An 18,698-nucleotide genomic window follows, 5' to 3' on the forward strand; every position below is an offset into this window, starting at 1 on the left:
CATCTCTAGCCCTTCTACCCTCCCTGGCCACAGGTCACTCACCTACGTCACATCTCTGCGCCATCCATATCCCTGACTACAGGTCACTCACCAACGTCACATCTCTGCCCCGTCCACCCTCCCTGACTACAGGTCACTCACCTTTGTCACATCTCTGTCCCATCCACCCATCACTGCAACCCTCCTGATCACATGTTCCGTCAACAGGGCTGCACTTCCCTGCACACTGACCACAAGTCTCAGAACACCCGTCACCATATCTGCCTTCGTCACATTCTGTCAACAACAGTGTAGCTGTTGAGGGACTCACATATAAAAGAGGAAGGGCTCAAGTTAGTTGTAACTAACATACATTATCCTGCCATTCAACTTTCACCATGTAGTAGAATGCTTGTTTGGGTAGGTATACCCAGTTCCCTGTACAAAGTACTGATACAGTATAGGAAGGCCACATTGCAGGCGGGGGCACGGGTGGCCCAGTCGTCACGAGTCGCTGTGCAGAGTTGCGTCCCTTGGGCAAACCAGAAACCAGAAACCTGGGTTCGAATCCCGGTTAGCCCCGATTATGTTTCTAGGTTTGTCAGCACCATACCCGTGCTCGTGGGTTTCAACGAAGTGGTAAACGTCTGAGACCTGCATCACTTCGGGCTTTCCTCCCACATTAAGCTGACACGCCGTGATATAACTGGAATACTGTTAAAAGCGACGTTACACCCAACTCACTCACTCACTCACATTACAGGCCGTAACACGTGTAATCGAAACGCTTTACAAGGGTCACAGTGGACTGTAAGCACAATAAGGTACAGAAACATGTGTAGAAATAATTAAAATGCAAAATGTACCTTGATTTGTTTGAAGCAAGTGGGTGTAATGTGAAAGTCAAACAACCGGGTTACCTTGGTCACATGTCATCCCTTGCCATCCTGGTTCACATCCATCCGGGCAGTCGCCTGACATTTTGCTGCAGATGGCGTTACTACGACACCGTCCACATCTAGAGCTGCACTGAGCCCCATAGAAACGGTCCTTGCACTCTGCGTGGTAAACACAGTTCGTTTACACTCTTACATAGTACGCACAGACGAAAAAGACTATATCTCCAAAATTGAGCAAATAGTCTTTTTTCCTAAGGCGACGCGTTGTATTCTATTAGGGTCAAGTTTTTGTTCAGAAATTCTTTCAGGGTTGGTTCTAAAAAAACTATAACTAAATCATTAACCTATTTTTTTTTAATTGTTCGAATTTGTTTTACTGCCTGTCACATGAGTGTCACAGTTGGAATTCCTGTTAGACATTGATTCAGTTTGTCAGAATATGGATTGTTTGCTCTGGTTTGTAGTTGTTTACTAATTTATTGTGTTCGTATTTGTATAGACACAAGGATGGATCGCACATGAATGAAGACATGTTAAGTGATTTTATTTCATTTTCCATGCGGTAATTTGTGCAGTGAACTTGTAATTCGCAAACCGAAAATATAGAATGTGCATCCATGGTATCGGACTCTTAAACGTAATTTTGTTTTGTTTGTTGTTTAAAGTTTAAAGTTAAGTACAGATTCTCGTACAGATTTCTTGGGGGGAGGGGGTTGTCCCGCCCGGGATTCGAACCCACACTGTCAGAGTGAGGCACCTAATCCCCCAAAATGAACGAGAATCTGTACTTTACTAAGAAAGAGTTATCCCAAATGTAAAATTTGACCACTTTCTTAAAGGCATTGAGTATTCATAGCTTCCGGCCAAAGGAGCCGTGCCAAGTTAGACTTGCCAGAGGGATACACAAGTACGTGATCTAGACTACCATTTGTCGGACTTTCATTTTTGTGAAGCCTCGGTGGCTCAGTAAGTTAGATCACTGACTTTGTAAGGTGGCGATTAGGTGCCTCACCCTGCAGTGTAGGTTAGAATCCCGGACGGGACTCAACTCGAAAAGAATACGAGAATCTGTACTTTTCTAAGAAAGTGTTATCCCAAATATAGCATTTGTGACATTTCTCCACTTTCTAAATGACATTGTGTATTCATATCTCAGACATGTTCAAACACTAACATCTGAAACTACAGCCAGCCCAGAAGCGTTCGTCGACAAAACAAATACATTTTTGGATATAATAACTCTGATAATTCCAACTTCAAATCTATCTCACCTTCCACCTCTCTGCATTTCGAGTTCTGTGCCCGGCCATATGTTTGATATGCCATGTTTTTTAATACTGTTGTCAGGTGAGTGATAGTTAGGGTGAGATATACTACTCAAAGTTTGCTGAGGATGAAGTTTTGATGACATATAAAAATACCCCAAAAATAAAGATTGAAATATCCCTGGGCACAATGATTGGGTTACCTCCATAGGACCTCAATTTCTTGATGAACAACCAGAGACAGGCAGTCATGGTGCACGCCGTGCTTGAAAACCAAACCTGATTTATATGTATTGTGACGACAACATTTGCTACTGAGGATTGCAACAACTGAAAGCACTTATGCCCCTTCAGCATCAACGACGTCGTTTGAAGACCGAAGTAGTAGGCATAGGCATTCTTGAAACGTCTTTGGTGTGAGCCAAAGTGTGCACAGCAGGGTATGGAATCGATACCAGACGTTTGAATCAGCTACCTAGCAATATGCAGGTGATCGACAGCGTTTCCCCACACAGCTGGAAGACAGGTTTCCTGCAACAAGACGCTATCACCACACTCGGAAACGACCTGCGGAACGCCAGTGGCTTTAACTTTTCTACTCAGACAGTAGTATAGTAGTATATCATACATTAACATACCACACTTATGCAGGTACTAGTATCTGTTGAAATGCAGTTTATTTATACCACGACCGGTGGATCTGCATGCATTCCAGTTATCATTGGAGTATAAAACACAAGCTGCCTACGAATGCTAAAGAGTCTTTATATAGACCTCACATATCGGGTACCCATTCCCTGTTGGTCGAACAGAGGCACATTTGAACTAAATCACATACCAGGGTTGACACCACACGTTTGACTGCTGTGTTTCGGGTGTATGAACGTATTCGTGTGTCAACCATCTAGCCATCTACAATCGGATTGTTGGGTTCTTTTTAGTGCACAGGGTGAATGTACTATACCCTCGGGGTAGTGACCAAAGACCTGAGGCTGAATAGCAGCCCGGTAACTAGCGGCATACGATATCAGCACCAGGCTCTTGCTAGTCTGGCACTTTTGACCGCTTGCCCACTTTGCTCCAGTACCTTATCGTCTCCGTGGAGCTGCATTCTGACCGGACAACACAGGCAGGCACGTCTGGATTGGGCTGAAGATCACGTCAATTGAATAGACAAAGACCGGGCTTCGGTACTTTTCACTGATGATACTGCCTACACTTTACAGATCTTCATGCCGAGTTTTGCGAAGACAAAAAGGATTTTCTGGATTCAAACGTAGCCAAACATGACCGCTATGGATGGGGCTGAATCAAGATTTAGGTGGGATCAGTGGAGCTGGAAGAACCGATCACGATGTTCTACAGCGGGGCACAATGGCAGGTGGTCGCTGCAGGGATGACATTCTGGATGTGCACGTGAGACCGTATGCTGGTGCAATCGGACAGGACTTCATCCTCATGGACGATAACGCACGACCTCATCGTGTTAGGGTCCATTGTCCGCATGGAGTGTCCAGCCCGACCATCTAAGTATTTCTCTTGGCTTGCAAGCAGCAGAACCTTTATTACGACAGAGGTGTTTCAAAGTTAACATGTCGTTTTGGTATCAACAGAATCGGTGGAAGCGTTTTGGTGTCCCGGTTTGGTCCGGACTTGCTGTCGCTGATTTGACTGACGCAGGCGTTAAGCAACAAACAAAGAAGTACTTTCTATGCAAATCTTGCGAGTGGCGGATGCTATCAGTGGAGAAGGACGTGCTTACCATGTTGGCGAACACTTGGCGTCATCACTGATTTTCAGTGGTCCATTCATATAATGTTCATCGCGATTTTTCCTTCTACACACAATGCAATCTGTTTGGGCGGATAATCGGGACTATATATATTCTTGCGTTTTGAATTTACTTATAAGGTGGCAACTTGTATGACGTTATTCTATTATTCAGAATTACACCTTATGTAAATATTACGTAGCTACAAAGTACCTCATATCTAACACAGCAAACTATATTCTCTCACGTTTCTTTCATTGTGTCTAACAATGTGTTTGAGACAATATTATAAAAGTTAAGATAGAACCGGCCGCTAACCCCAAATAGTGATATCAAGTGATATCGTAAGTTTCCTTGTGTCTTAACGACAGTTATGGACGTTTGTAGATGAAATATTCAGATACTCTAATTTTGTAAAACCAAAGTCTCGTTCGAGGGATTTGAGATAAGGTCTTCCAATAATTTGCCACATCCATCTAAATATGTTGATTTACAAAACGTGCTCACCATAGGAGGTTTTCTAGAATTATTGTGACTTGAATTTACCTACACGCATATCCTCGTTTACATTCTGATACTTTATATATACTAGCCACATAAAGAAACTGTGCACGGAGAAAATATATTCTGGATTGAAATACAACACAGCAAGAACAAAATGATGCAGACGCTCTAGCAGCTGAATGATCGGACCATTAGAAAATGTCAACGGGACCTGAACAACATCTGTTACGATGACGTCAGAAGATCAAAATGGAGTAGGTGGTCAAACGACAAAGTCACAAAGTCAATAACGGGTATGACCACCCTGTGCGTGAATCACAGCAGTGCATCGGCGACACATGGAGTCCACCAAATGGGCATGGAAGGCCTGGGGAATGGCCTGCCATATCCTCCTCAAATCATGTGCCAAGTCACGGACGTTATCTGGAGGATGTGGAAGACGACGCAGACGGCCCTCCATTTCATCCCACACATGCTCTATTGGGGAGAGATCTGGAGAATTTGCAGGCCATGGCAGTAACATGACATTGTTATGATGAAGGAAATCCATAATTGCGACCCTAGCCGTGTGAGGACGATCGTTGTCCTGTTGAAATGTCAATCCCGGGCCATGACGTTGCAGGAAAGGAATGACCACATGCCTCAGAATCTGATCTCTGTAGCCAACACCGGTGAGATTGCCCTGACCAACTACCAAAAGGGGTTCGGTGCCGTGCTGTTATCCCACCCCAAATCATCACAGAGCCAGCTCCAAAACGATTCCTCTCCACAATACAGTTGCGTGCATAACGTTCTCCCAAACGCCGGTAGACACGTTGGCGCCCGTCACTGTGGGAAATGTTGAACATCGATTCATCTGTAAAGACAACATTTCTCCACCATATTCGAGGTTGGCGAACATGATTTCGACACCATCTTAGACGGTTGACGCGATGACGGTGTGTCAGGATGGGACGTATGGCAGGGCGTCGTGGTCGAATCCCGTACTGACGTAAACGATCCTGACAGTGTTGGGATGGATACGGCGCAGTCCAGGAATTGTATGGGACGTCGTTACTGCCGTGTCGGAGATGTGTAACTCGAATCCATCTGTCCTGTCTTGGCGTCGTTCCTCGGGGACGTCCTGAACGTGGGTGGTCGGCAACGGCATTTGTGTTCTGATAACGCCTCACCAATGCCGATATCGTGTTACCATAGCATTGGAAATATGTTGCCACCTGTTGTTGCCTCATTCCCGCTCGGATCATTCCAATGGCTTCATGACGCTGTGCAGCTGTCAATCTTGGATGATTTGCTTGTGATATGCTTGTGTCTGCGCCTGAGAAGTTTTGAATTTTTGAATGACCACAGATCATGCTTTCCAAAGTGACGGCGAATTTTGAGTTGCACATGCTGTGTACAGCTACACAGTGCAGTAACACATTGCACGTCCATAGACCCCCATCAATGACGTCATATCGCATGGCACGTGCTTGAGCGTTTGAAAGTCTCCAATAATTGCTGTGTTCAAACCTATATTTCATGTATGGACGGTGTGCCCTCATATCTATATTTTCTCCGTGCACAGTGTCTTTATGTGGCTAGTATATAATATCGGGTCCAGCCGTTTCCTATGGAAAATTGTTCAAAGTGTTGAATAATGGTAATATGTAACCGTTTTAGGAATCAAATAGACATAACTTTCTCCAGTGCAAGACTGGTATATAGTTTCATTCATTGGACTCTGACCCGTTGTGAACTTACGTTCCTGACAGCCCGCCCCAGTGTGCCCGTCAGCACAGCCACTCTCACAGTGTCCAGTGTCTTTGTCACACACCTCAGATGTGTTCTTACACAAACACCAGGAACTACAGCCAGGCCCGAAACTCCCGTCAGCACACTCTGCAAAGACGTAAAAATATATTAGTATTTTGTTGTCACTGAATAGTAAACATTATTCAGTATTATCACATTTCAATGATTACCGAAGAAGTAAACATCAACTTCCACACACATGGATGATCATAATAAAATATTTATTTCGCATGTGTTTTTTCATATAAATCATTTATGTCCTTTGCTTACCATATATTTCCACTTCACACAGATTGAGAATGTACTCCGAGTCGGCCAGTGTTGGCAGACTAACAATGACACGTTGTCCAGATGTAGGTGTATCACAGCTGATGCTGACAGGGGAGCGGGGAAGCGACGACTGGTCCCGTTGATAGCAGGGATGATCGTCTACGTGTACCAAGAAACCTCTCATTCGTTCTAGAAACAAAAAAATAAAAATGTTCATCAATGCGTCAACACGAGAGTATAACGTGGTAATCGGCTGGTTGAATGGACAATTAACTGTTTCATGTGGAAGTACGTGCATTAAACGTCAAATAGACCACTGATGGTAAATGAAGGATTAAGGTGTCTCACCAGTGTATGACGATACTACAATATGTGGTATAGGCTAGAGAGCCGCCTGCTTTGAAGGGCGAATCACAAACCTGAAAACCCCTTTGCAAAGTAAACATTGCTCGATAGCATGGCTATTGCCACGCAGGTCTGTGGTAATTCAGTGTGATTCAGTATACAGCAAATATGGATTTGAATGATCCACGAAAATTGAGGTAAGTTGTGGATTCACTGACAGCATGCTGTCCACGGAGTGTTCATTTATTTCGGTTTTCATGTTGGTTGTATATTATCCAACAGATGAACCATTCCTAGAGGGGTAAGTCGTGATTCATTACTGTAGAATGTGTTAAGTATACTTGCTTCTTTTTGAGAAGAATATTGTGAGATTGGTGATGAGGTGTGTCTCTCCCAGGTACACTGTCCACCAGGCAGATGTCCGCTTTGTCGCGGTGTGTGTGCAGGTCCCTGACCAGTAGCTGCTGTTGGTCACACCGTCCACAGCCAGGGAGGAAGTCTTGTTCCCACACACGTCTCTCTTGGCGGCTGTACTCGCCCACTTACAGTCATTGGTAGTGCTGCTTTGTTGGGTTGATTTGTTCAGAGCTATGTTCCCTGGTAATAAACATATTGTGTGTTTTATTGATTTCGTTGAGATTAATTTTTCAGTAAAGCAGTATTCTACCAAGAATTTGGAAATGACTTGAATTCTGATGGGCCAGGTATTATATCACAACACCAATCGCAGGCGATTTGTCAGTAGTATCAACATTGGAAGCGAATGTTTACAAAATAGTACTTTCTTCGCAGTCATTGTCATTAACATTTATGAATACAAATTATTTGTACAATTATAGATTATAAATTGCAGATCTAAATCACCATGACATTCACAATATGCGAAATAGTACCTTATGTGCAGAAAACAGGATCCAAATAGACTAAGAAAGTGTTATTCTTGTCCTGGGCACCACAGAGAGCATACCACATTGCGCTCTTCTATTTCACAAGCCGATTATGAGGTCACATTTTCTGCATCACAATTAGAATGTAAGCAACGATCCACGCCGTAGGACTGACCAGGGAGGCTGTCAGCCTCATACATTACGTCGCCTCTTACGTCCAATTCTAACCCACAGGTCTGCATCACGTCAGTAGTATAGGACAGAACCCTGGTAGGCAAGCCAGCAGGAGTAGTCTCCCCTACCGGAAGTGCCGCCATCTTAGATACTTTGTTTTTTTTTAAAAGCTATATAATTATAATGAACGAATTTGGAGCACATTACAACAGCTAATGAAGTATGAAGTAGATGTTATCATCACAATGATCTTGAAGAACGATAGGAGAAAGAGGAGAAGTTTTATAGTTCACAGTTTTTTTATCAGAAGTGGGTTACACCACCACGATTTGTCAAACATTCATTCCAACGACGAGGCATACTGCATATTAGTCTCCCAAAGGCGATTTGAAGGACTCTGGTCCGCTCCTCTTGCAGCGCCTGAGCAAGTTCAGCTTACATGGTTGGCTGCCTACGACGTTGACGCATCATGTTCCAGGAGTGTTCAGTGGGGGAAAGGTCTAAGCTCATTGCTTGCCATGGCATTCTATGGATGCTGTGCTGCTGTAGGTGAGCATTTATGATTCGTGCACGGCGAGCACGGGCGTTGTCGTCCTGAAAGGGTGTCAATGTGTTGTCCCCTGCACAATATTGTGTGGATTCGATCAGTCAAAGTGATGCCACCGAACGCCATAGGAGTTAACATGTTGTAAATATGGTTTACACTGACGTCTGTTGGCAATATGACGATATTTAACGGGTGGTACAAGACGTTGCCATCGTGTATGGAGATGAGCTGCATGTAGACGATTTCTAAACGTCTGACCTGTAACTCGTACTCCAGTAGCCTGATGAATGTTTGTAGTAATTTGATTCACCTTTTGAGATTAATTTTATAGAGCCTGGCTTCGGTTCAATCGATCCTGTACTCTTGTCGTTGATCTCCGCCCTGAAAGGGGTTAAATGTCAACATTTTGAGTTTGCTGACATCTGTTCCGTCGTCTGCTAATCACAGACTGTGAAACAGTGAACGTATTGCACGCTTACTTCTTCTACCAGTTTCCAACATGCCAGTAGTCCAAAGTGGCTCCGCGCTTTGCAATCACCACATCGGTGGTTCATACACAAACAATAAATGATATCAAATACATCACTACTGTATGATAAGCCGAATCAATATGATTGACAGAAATAACGGTTCACAGAGATAGATCATTGAAAGTGCCATTTTATGTTCGTTTTGTTTATTGTTTAACGACGCACTCAGCAATCAGTATTCCAGCTATATGACGGCGGCCTGTTTGGTTTTTGATTGCCTGGCATCTGCGTCAATCGAACAGTGACAGTTCAACAACATGCCACGATTTACATAAGTGCAAAGGAACAACGTCATAGGCCGCTGGCAGGCAGGGGAATCCCGATCAGCTGTAGCCAGGGTTTTCAATGTAGCGGCCAGCTATTTGGAGAACGTGAAGACTACCCAACACTGCAGCCTTCTGCTTTACCGAGATTGTCAGAAGTGCTTAATTCGTGGCAGGCAGCAAATCGGGGACTTTCCCAATGTCAGTCAACAGATCGGGAGGTACCAAACCTAAGGCACCAAGAACAATGGGGATTTGGACAACTTGGTACTTTGGTACTTGACATTTCAAAAGCGAGGTTAACATTGTTTTCCTTATAGAAGAAATTAACCCATTACATATGCCGAAATCTTATATGCCGATATATTTATCTCAGTTATTTAGAATACATTAATGATATCACCCAACTACGTACGTATTTCTCACATTAAACTAAGAATACAAAAAAACGTACAATTCCTGTTTGCAGAAAATAGAAACATGCGAAATACTTTCAGACCTAGATTACTCTATCCATGGATATAGTCTCCACCTAATGTGTTTATTGATGTTGTGCTAAGGAAATGCACATGTTGGTCAGTGGTCACAAGGTGAGACAAACAAGTTGTCCCTTGGAATTTCGATATGAGCAGGTGTACTTCATATCATTTGTAATCACATCTCCATTTGACTTTGAATACCTGTCACCAAAGAGATGCATGGGTAACGCATATTAGGGACACTGTGAGGAGAATTCTCTTTGCCCTTCCAAGTTATGTCAGACAAGAAACACCGAAGAAGTTGAAATGCCAAAATTATCGCATATATAATTACATACACAAATACTCTTATCCATAGCTGAAGTTGTTTAAAATGACCTTAAGTAATTTTGGGCAACCACATGTTTACAAAAAAACCACCGTGTTTAGTCTCAAAGGTTGACAAGATTTTATTAGATCAGTTCATTCAAAACTGGCAATGTAGCATTCACTCGAGTTCATCGGGAGTTTATCATTTATACTTTAAACAACTACCAAAATTTGAAAATTATTCACTCTTTCTTAGTAACATATTTTTGCTATTACTTAGATTCAGAACCATAAACCACAACCTACTTGTTGAGACTGGCCACGAGAAAACAAACTATGTAAGTTTTGTGACTCTCCTGCAATTGGTGACGAATTCCACTACTTGCTGAAATCTGAAGCACTGTTGCAATCCAGATTGCCTCTTATACAGAAAGTGACCAACTTTATTTAAATTAAGAAATATGCTGACAATAAATTCTATTGGAAACCCGGAAAAACCTGTCGCGATTGCTTGTCCATCCGTCTGAGGTTATTAGAAAAAACTATGTGTATATAAGTACCAATCACCTTGATATCAATATGTTGTACATTCTATATATCTCTTGCACCACCGTTGGCGGTCTTTGTGAATAAATGCAGTGAAGTGAGATAGTCCAGGAGTAGGCAACAGATGGAGATGATTCTAAGAAAGAGTCATGGTAGACTGGCTGCAAATCTCTAAATGAAAAAATAATATTCTTAAGAGTCTGATGAAATTTGATGATAAAAAAACCCAAAGCAGAATAAAATAAATAAAACCAATCGCCCAAACGCATCACAGCAGCGACCATAGTAGCCCGGTGCACGTGAGTTCCGTGAAAATTGAAATGCACATGCGTTCTCCCATTTCTTGGCCTATAAATATCCACCCAGATCGGATAACATTCATTCGTTATTGAATTGCTACCACATGCCAAGATTGACAAGAAATCAGACTCCAAGCCCTTGGACGATTGCAAGCTGGACAAACCGCCTGGCAAGTAGCCAATGCATTCAAGTCCACGTAAGGACCATAAACAGGCTCCAGCAACGGTACCAGACCACCAACACTACAGATGACCGACAACGTAGTGGAAGACCAAGGGTCAACCCCCGACGTCAGGATCGTCAGATTGTGCGAAAGTATCTTCAAGATCGCTTTGTTACTGCTGCGGAAACTGCTCGACAGACAATGGGGACACACCAGCGACACATTAGTGAGAGAGAGAAATCTGGCGACGCCGTGGGGAACGTTATTCGGATGCTTGAGTTGTTGGGAGAGACTCGTGCGGTGGTCCGAGCATCATGGTCATGGTGCGGGGTGGAATTGGTCTTGTACAGAGGGTCGCCCCTGGGGACTTCCAGAACATCTGTCCAGGGAAAGGCAATGGTGTCACAGCAGCGCTGTACATTGATCAAGTCTTGAGGCCACAAGTTTCAGCATGATAACGCCCGTGCCCACACTACGAGAGCAACAAAGGACTTCCTCCAGTAGAATGTCATCAGAACCATGTAGTGGTCTGCCCTCAGTCCCGATTTAAATCCCATTGAGCACCTGTGGGACGAGATTCAAAGACGGCTGAATGACGTCCGACCAAGGTCGACAACTGCACTTGAACTGCGCCAGGCGTTCCTCAGAGTATGGGCTCAAATGCCTATGGCCTTCATCAACCGCCTCATCCATTCCATGTGTCGATGTTGTACGGCAGTCATGAATGCACATGACGGACTCACAAGATACTGACTTGTGATGCCATTTTCTCAGAGACTAGTTTCACTTTAAGAACAAATGACACTTTACTTTCAACCTTGAAGATCAGTTTTGCCAAATTTCATCTTTTTGATATGTCTCAAAGTATGTTTACAGTGTTTGGACAAATAAGGTTTCTCATATATCTATCCATGGTGACATTTCTTTTGCGGCTCAGTATATTATTGACGGTGACGATGCAATACAACATAGAAAATGACAAAACAAGTATCGAGATATTGAAAACCTACCTGATCAAACCAAGAACTTACTCACAGCGTTGTTAAGCAGTAGATCGTATAAAGAAGCAACCCCAAAGGCATGGACACATGCTGCAGTTATTCCACTTCAAAAGCAAGGGAAAGACGAAGACCTACTAAATTCTTATCGACCTATCGCACTCACTTGACACATGTGCAAAGGAATCCATATGGAATCCATGGTTACAAAAAGGCTCATGTATCCCCTTGAAACTGGCTTCAGGGAGGGACAATCATGTCTATACCATATACTAAGACGGAAAAACGAAATAAAAAACACCAATTAAACAGACAATACCTAGCCACAGTATTTGTGGACTTCAACAAAGCCTTTGACATGGTATGGCATGATGGATCAATCATCTATTTGATTATGTCAATTACCTACCCAAACTTCTAAATTCGCTGATGATGGAGCAACACAGAGGTATTTCACAAATCCGTAAAACCTCCAGCCAGCCCTGGATTGGGTTGAGAGTAGATAATGGTGCCAAAATTAGCGGTTTACCCTGTCAAGTGAAAAGAAAATATGGGATTTCTATTCAAACACGGGGGAAGATGCAACGATACCCTGTCACTCCATGGAAGGCAACCCAATCAAATTCGAAAAGTTGGCAAAATTTCTAGACACGATCTTAGATCAACAACTCACTTGAAGCAAACATATAGAATATGTTGAAAACAGATGTCATGAAAACATGGACGTATTGCGGGCAATTTTAGCTGGACCTCTACAAATCACTCATCAGATCACAAATAGGCTGTGGTTGTGAGACATTTGCAGCAGACACTGTCTTGAGCCGTCTCGACAGAATACATAACAAAGCCCTTATACTAGCCACAGGTACAACAACTGGTACTTCACAAGAAGCAGTACAAGAGGAAACGGGAGAATTCACATTGAAACTGAGAAGACAACAGGCAGTATTTTCGTTCAGGGGACAAACATTGAACCCTTGGATGAAACAATTTGGCAAGACAAAAACACCCGAGGAGAAGCCCTAGCTTGGAAATAATCCCTAGGATAATAGTACCTGAACTCATCCGAAATTGTATTGAAATTCAGCCACCATAAAGCCACTACAAAGAGTTACGCCCTCCATGGATTTTAAAAACTCCCTTCACATTGCTTCAACATCATTCGTATTGATCCTGCTCATCTTACAGGCGTAATTTACTTGATTTCATTCATCGTTTGTGTATGAAAAACCGATGGGGAGTAAGCAACGTGTGGAGTATCTATGGGATATTGGCATGTTGGAAACTGGCGTGTAAGCGTGTAGTGGCCAGGACGTTCAATGTTTCACAGTCTGTGATTAGCAGACTATGGAACAGATGCCAGCAAACTCAAAATGTCGACCCTGTTTAGAGTGTTCCAGGTCAACGACAAGAGTACAGGATCGATTGATCCGAAACGAGCCCCTACGAAATCGAGCTCAAACTGCGAATCAAATTTCAACAAACTTTTATCAGGCTAATTTAGTATGACTTAAGGGTTAGACGGTTAGGAATCGTCAACATGCTCCTCATCTCTATGCTCGACGGGCAAATGCCGCCCCTTACCAATCGTTATATATCCAACAGACTCCAATGGGTGTACACAAGGTCGAAACTAGGGTAATCGTTGCTGACCACGTGTCATGATTTCAGACGAGTCACTTTGCACGTCCTTGATAGGCGTGGCCGTGGCTGGCGACGTCGAAATAAACGTCGAGCCAATGTCTATGAGACCTCATGAGAGATTTGGCGGTGGATCGGTTATGGTGTGGGTTCGAATCACTGTAACTGAGCGAACCCCACTCCATAATGTGCAAAGAAGGGTCACTGGACATTACTATGGGGACAACATTAGGTTAGGAATCGTCAACATAGAGTCAACATTAGGTTAGGAATCGTCAACATGGGGAAAACATTAGGTTAGGAATCGTCAACATGGGGACAACATTAGGTTAGGAATCGTCAACATGCACCTCATCTCTATGCTGGACGGGCACATGCCGCCCCTTACGAATCGATATATATCCAACAGACTTCAATGGTGTACACAAGGTCGAAACTGTGACTGAGCGAACCCCCCTCCATAATGTGCAAGGAAGGGTCACTGGACATTACTATGGGGACAACATTCTGACACCCTTTGTTGTCCCGATTGCAAGGCGTGCGCAACATCCATATGTAGAATTCCATGACAAGCAATGAGCTTAGACCTATCCCCCTTTGAACACCTCTTCCACATTATAGAGAGACGTGTGCGTCAGCATCAAAATCCGTCGACCACATTGACTGAACTTGACCAGGAGCTGCAAGAGGTGTAGGGCAGATTCCCTCAAATCGCCACTAGAAGACTCATGGGTAGTGTGGCTCGTCGAATGTTTGAGACATTACTGATCCAGAAACGTCATTTTCCCATCTTACTACTGTTGTATTTCAAGATCGTTGGCAGCCACAACATGTAATGTCACACTTCACTACCAGTTGTAATGGGTTACCAATTCGTTCGTTACTATCATACAATTTTACTAGAAACTAATAAACCATTTTGGAAATTTTAAGTTGTTGTCTTGTGCCTCATTAGAAATCATTCTATTTTCATCATTCAGTGTTTCGGTAACTGTATTTTGTGGGACGAGTCTACTCCGGGATAAAGGGAAGAGACAGGGGATAACCTGCCTACTGGACCATTAACTTTGTTGTTTTGACTGTAGTTATTTTGGGAGGATGCCCATTATTGTGATGAACAGCATCACTGATTTCATATTGTTGTCTAAAGTTTAAAATGGCAAACTGTGAAATTATTATTTTTTATTTAATTTAAAAGAATTGACTACAATATGAATTTGCGTTTATTTAGTTCTAAACAATAAAGTCAGGGTGCAGGGTTTGCACAACGTGTACGCCTTGCTTTTGTACGGTTAAAAGCTCCATAAACGTAAACTGATATTAACACTATTTGTTAGGTTTACATTATATGTGGTATTTTGACACCTGTCGTCCTCCGTGACTTAATATTAATATAAAATGGTTTCAAGTTGGCTGTAACATTAAAGTATACATTGTCTTTTAACAACATCAAAATGTCATATAATTAGACATAAGCGGAAGACATTTATTTTACTTCCCACATTAGTGAGTGAGCTTTGAACAGGTGGAGCTCTATTAGCAATATTTCCGAACGAACGTGTCAATCATCATGTAAAGTAAACATGGCAGGTACGGAATCCACCTACAGACTTGGTGTTCTACTCACGGATCTGACACGTGGGGCCTGACCAGCCCTGGACACAGCCGCCAGTGCACCAGAAGTTAACGTCACATCCGCTTGTACAGTGACACTCCTGTGATGCTGATGCTGAAATATGACATCGTGTTACATCTGGGTTTCACACACACTTGTCACACTCTTCAACAAATTATACATTACAGACGTTGTTAAAATGAAATGCGCAAGAGTTTTGAGAAAATCAACAGTATTTATATGCAAATGGACCAGTCTCCAAAATGGAATCGGTAATTGTCGCTATAGGTTCCCACGGGAGTTGAGTATATCATTACTGAAAGCCCCTGATTCGCTGATTTTATATATGGCACACAATGAGCCTATTCCTATGTGGGATGCTGTATATTATGAAATGATTCATCATCGTTTAAGTGGGTGACTTTGTGAAGTGGTTAATGTCTTACGCCTTATATTGTATAGTCTGTTAAAAATGTATATCCTGGTTTAATCATAGGGTCAGTCTTGATAAATTCGCACCACATTCATATTTAGATTCATGAAATATCCAAGCAATGAATATGTAAATAATTCCTATTCAAAATTAAAATACTGGGCCTTCTCTCTGCGAGTGTCTGTGTATATATACAATGACATACATCCCGTACATATGACCGTAGTTATACAGTACTGACGTGATAGAAGCATTTATTCTACAAAATATGGTATATGTGACGTATATTCGTACCGCATTAACCCAGTACACGAGTGTAACAAACCCTCAGTATGATCCAAGACTGCAGTACTACAAGCATGGCATCACATGACGGACAGACACATGCTGTGATTATCAAAACATGAAATTACAGGGAATATCTTACCTTGCTGTGAAAGGCTTATGTGAAGGAAATATAACAGTAAAAGATGATAGATGTGTGGAGCGACTGCCGTCGCCATGTTTCCTAACAACACACACAGGGAAGTAAACTGACAGAGAAAGAGGTGATGATGCCTGCGGTGTAGTCATAAAATAGCACACTGAAGACTTAAAGCTGTATATGACAACAAGTGAGGGATAGACTATTTGTGAACTGCCAGTTTTCCATGTAAAATACAATAGTTAATAGTTAATATTATTAAACCCTATATTTTGCCCATATCGCACTCAGATTACTCGTACTCGTACACATTACAAAATGTTTGTTTCTTTGTTTGTTGTTTAACGCCGCACTCAGAAGTATTACAGCTATATGTTGGCTTTCAGTAAATAACCGTGTCTGGACCAGACAATCCAGTGATTGACATCATGAGCATCGATCCACGCAATTGGGATACGATGACATGCATCAACCAAGTCAGCGAGCCTGGCCACCCGATCCCATTAATCGCCCCTTACGACAAGCATAGTTTCATTACAAAATGATATTCATACAAGGAATTTGTGTTGATCAAAGAACATATTTCTCTCATCTTGTAAACTTGACATGCATGGAAATGTGAACCCTATCAGGTTACCACATTACATGGACATGTTCAAATCCCGGTTCGCCCCGATTATGTTTCTAGGTTTGTAAGCACTAAACCAGTGCTCGTGGGTTCCTCAAACGTAGTAAACATCCATAGTAGTAAACTTCATGTCCGTTATTGAGTTATGGCCTGATGAGACTCGTACGTGGTACGAGATGAAAGCGCTAGCCAATTCAAACTGTGTTCAATCTTACTCCACTTATTTAGTTATCATTATATTGTGCCTGAGAGTTAGAACTTTACTGTGTTTTTTATATATGTATACTACCAACAAAATACAAGGGAACAAACTATTTGCATGAATCTATCGTTGAGTTGTTCAATTACAATTGGCATTGCATATGAACTCAAGATCTGATGAAATTTCGCATCATGCTTGACCAGCACGTGAATATGTTCGAATCCCGGTTCGCCCCGATTATGTTTCTAGGTTGGTAAGCGCCAAACCCGTTCTTGTGGGTTTCACCAAAGAAGTAAACATCCATAGTAGTACAGATATATATACCGACAAAATACAAGGGAACAAATTTGCATGTGTCTATCGTTGAGGTGTACATTTACAATACCGTGGCATTGCATATGAAGTCAAGATCTAATAAAATGTTACATCATGCATGATCAGCACGTGATGCACGTGCACACTGGAGCCAAAGTGTGTGCACCTATAATGGAACTCACAATCATTGATGCAGTTGAGCTAAGCACGCGTTTAAAATGCCTCCGGAACAGTACCACAACGAACAGACATAATGGTGAATTGTGCGACAGAGGGTCGGACGTTGGGGTTGCGACGTCAATTTCACAAGTTGCCAAAATGCTTGGCTCATCAACAAGTGTCATTATCCATAAAGTACCTTCAAACGGGTGGGGGTGCAAAGAGATCTGGGCGTGGCAGGCCTACAAAACGACACCTAGACATACCGTCTCATAACATTAGCTGCAGTACGCAAAAGATTAAAATCCACACAATAACATGTAGTCGAATTTCAACATCTACAGTTAAAAAGACACGGCGCTATGCCGCCCGCATGAAAGCAATGCGACCTTTGAAAGGAGTGGCCCTAACAGTTTACCAGAGGCGGCAAAGATTGGGTGGAGTGGCAACATCAGGAACTGACTGTACGCCCATGGCGTAACCCACGTTTACAGATGAATCAAGGTTTTGCTGCGGATGGCAGAAAACGTTTTTGGCGACGTAGTGGCGAGCGGTATGCCAACGTAGCGGTAGAGGCAACTTTTGTTTACCATGATCGATGTCGGAGAGGTAGTGTCATGGTTTAGGGCGGCATCACGCATGACAGGAGAACTTGGGGTCCTCCCTTTTGTCAGAGACCCCGTTGTCAGACAGTGGGATATTTGGTAAGTGGCACACACCCCTTTACTTATATAATGATATGACCCCGACACTGGCAATCTCTTTGAAGTTTTATAAGATTTGTATAAACTGTAAATATGTTTGTTTTTACTGAAGTTTGTGAGATGGTGCTTCCTGCTTATTGGTTTAACTCTTATGTTTGTTTTCACTGACGGTTTTGAGATTGTGATTCCTGCTTGTTTGGTTAAACTGTAAATATGTTTGTTTCCATTAAAGTTTGTGAGATGGTGGTTACTGCTTGTTTGGTTAAACTGTAAATATGTTTGTTTCCATTAAAGTTTGTGAGATGATGCTTTGGTGAAACTGTAAACATACTAGTTTCTACTGAAGTTTTTGAGATTATGCTTACTGCTTGTTGTTACAAGTGAGTTTAAAAAGCCTTGTTATCATTACCAGTTTGCCATTCGACCCATTAAGATAGAATTCTCTCAGGCTAAGGTCAAGGGATGCAACTTCCATTTCACTCAAGCTATCTGGAGGAAGACCCAAGACTTAGGATTGGAGGTTCTATACCGAGAAGACCCGCAAGTGAAGAAGT

The 18,698-nt window shown here is 42.6% G+C and overlaps 1 protein-coding gene across 1 annotated transcript in view; it reads right to left on the reverse strand.

The window, feature by feature from the left end:
- Nucleotides 1–16,222, reverse strand: part of LOC139445959 (uncharacterized) — a 60,471-nt gene extending 44,249 nt beyond the window's left edge. Inside the window, exons 1-7 of the mRNA XM_071227207.1 lie at nucleotides 16,140–16,222; nucleotides 15,292–15,393; nucleotides 7,173–7,424; nucleotides 6,483–6,671; nucleotides 6,162–6,299; nucleotides 900–1,037; nucleotides 142–276 (exon numbers count right to left, since the gene is read on the reverse strand). Coding sequence (XP_071083308.1) covers nucleotides 142–276; nucleotides 900–1,037; nucleotides 6,162–6,299; nucleotides 6,483–6,671; nucleotides 7,173–7,424; nucleotides 15,292–15,393; nucleotides 16,140–16,215 — 1,030 coding nt within the window. The 5' untranslated portion in view covers nucleotides 16,216–16,222. The remainder of the gene's footprint in view (nucleotides 1–141; nucleotides 277–899; nucleotides 1,038–6,161; nucleotides 6,300–6,482; nucleotides 6,672–7,172; nucleotides 7,425–15,291; nucleotides 15,394–16,139) is intronic.
- Nucleotides 16,223–18,698: the final 2,476 nt, after the last annotated feature.

Source organism: Haliotis cracherodii, unplaced genomic scaffold (genome assembly GCF_022045235.1).
Source record: "Haliotis cracherodii isolate W230 unplaced genomic scaffold, xgHalCrac1.p SCAF_6, whole genome shotgun sequence".
In the NCBI taxonomy this organism is placed as follows: Eukaryota; Metazoa; Mollusca; class Gastropoda; order Lepetellida; family Haliotidae; genus Haliotis; species Haliotis cracherodii.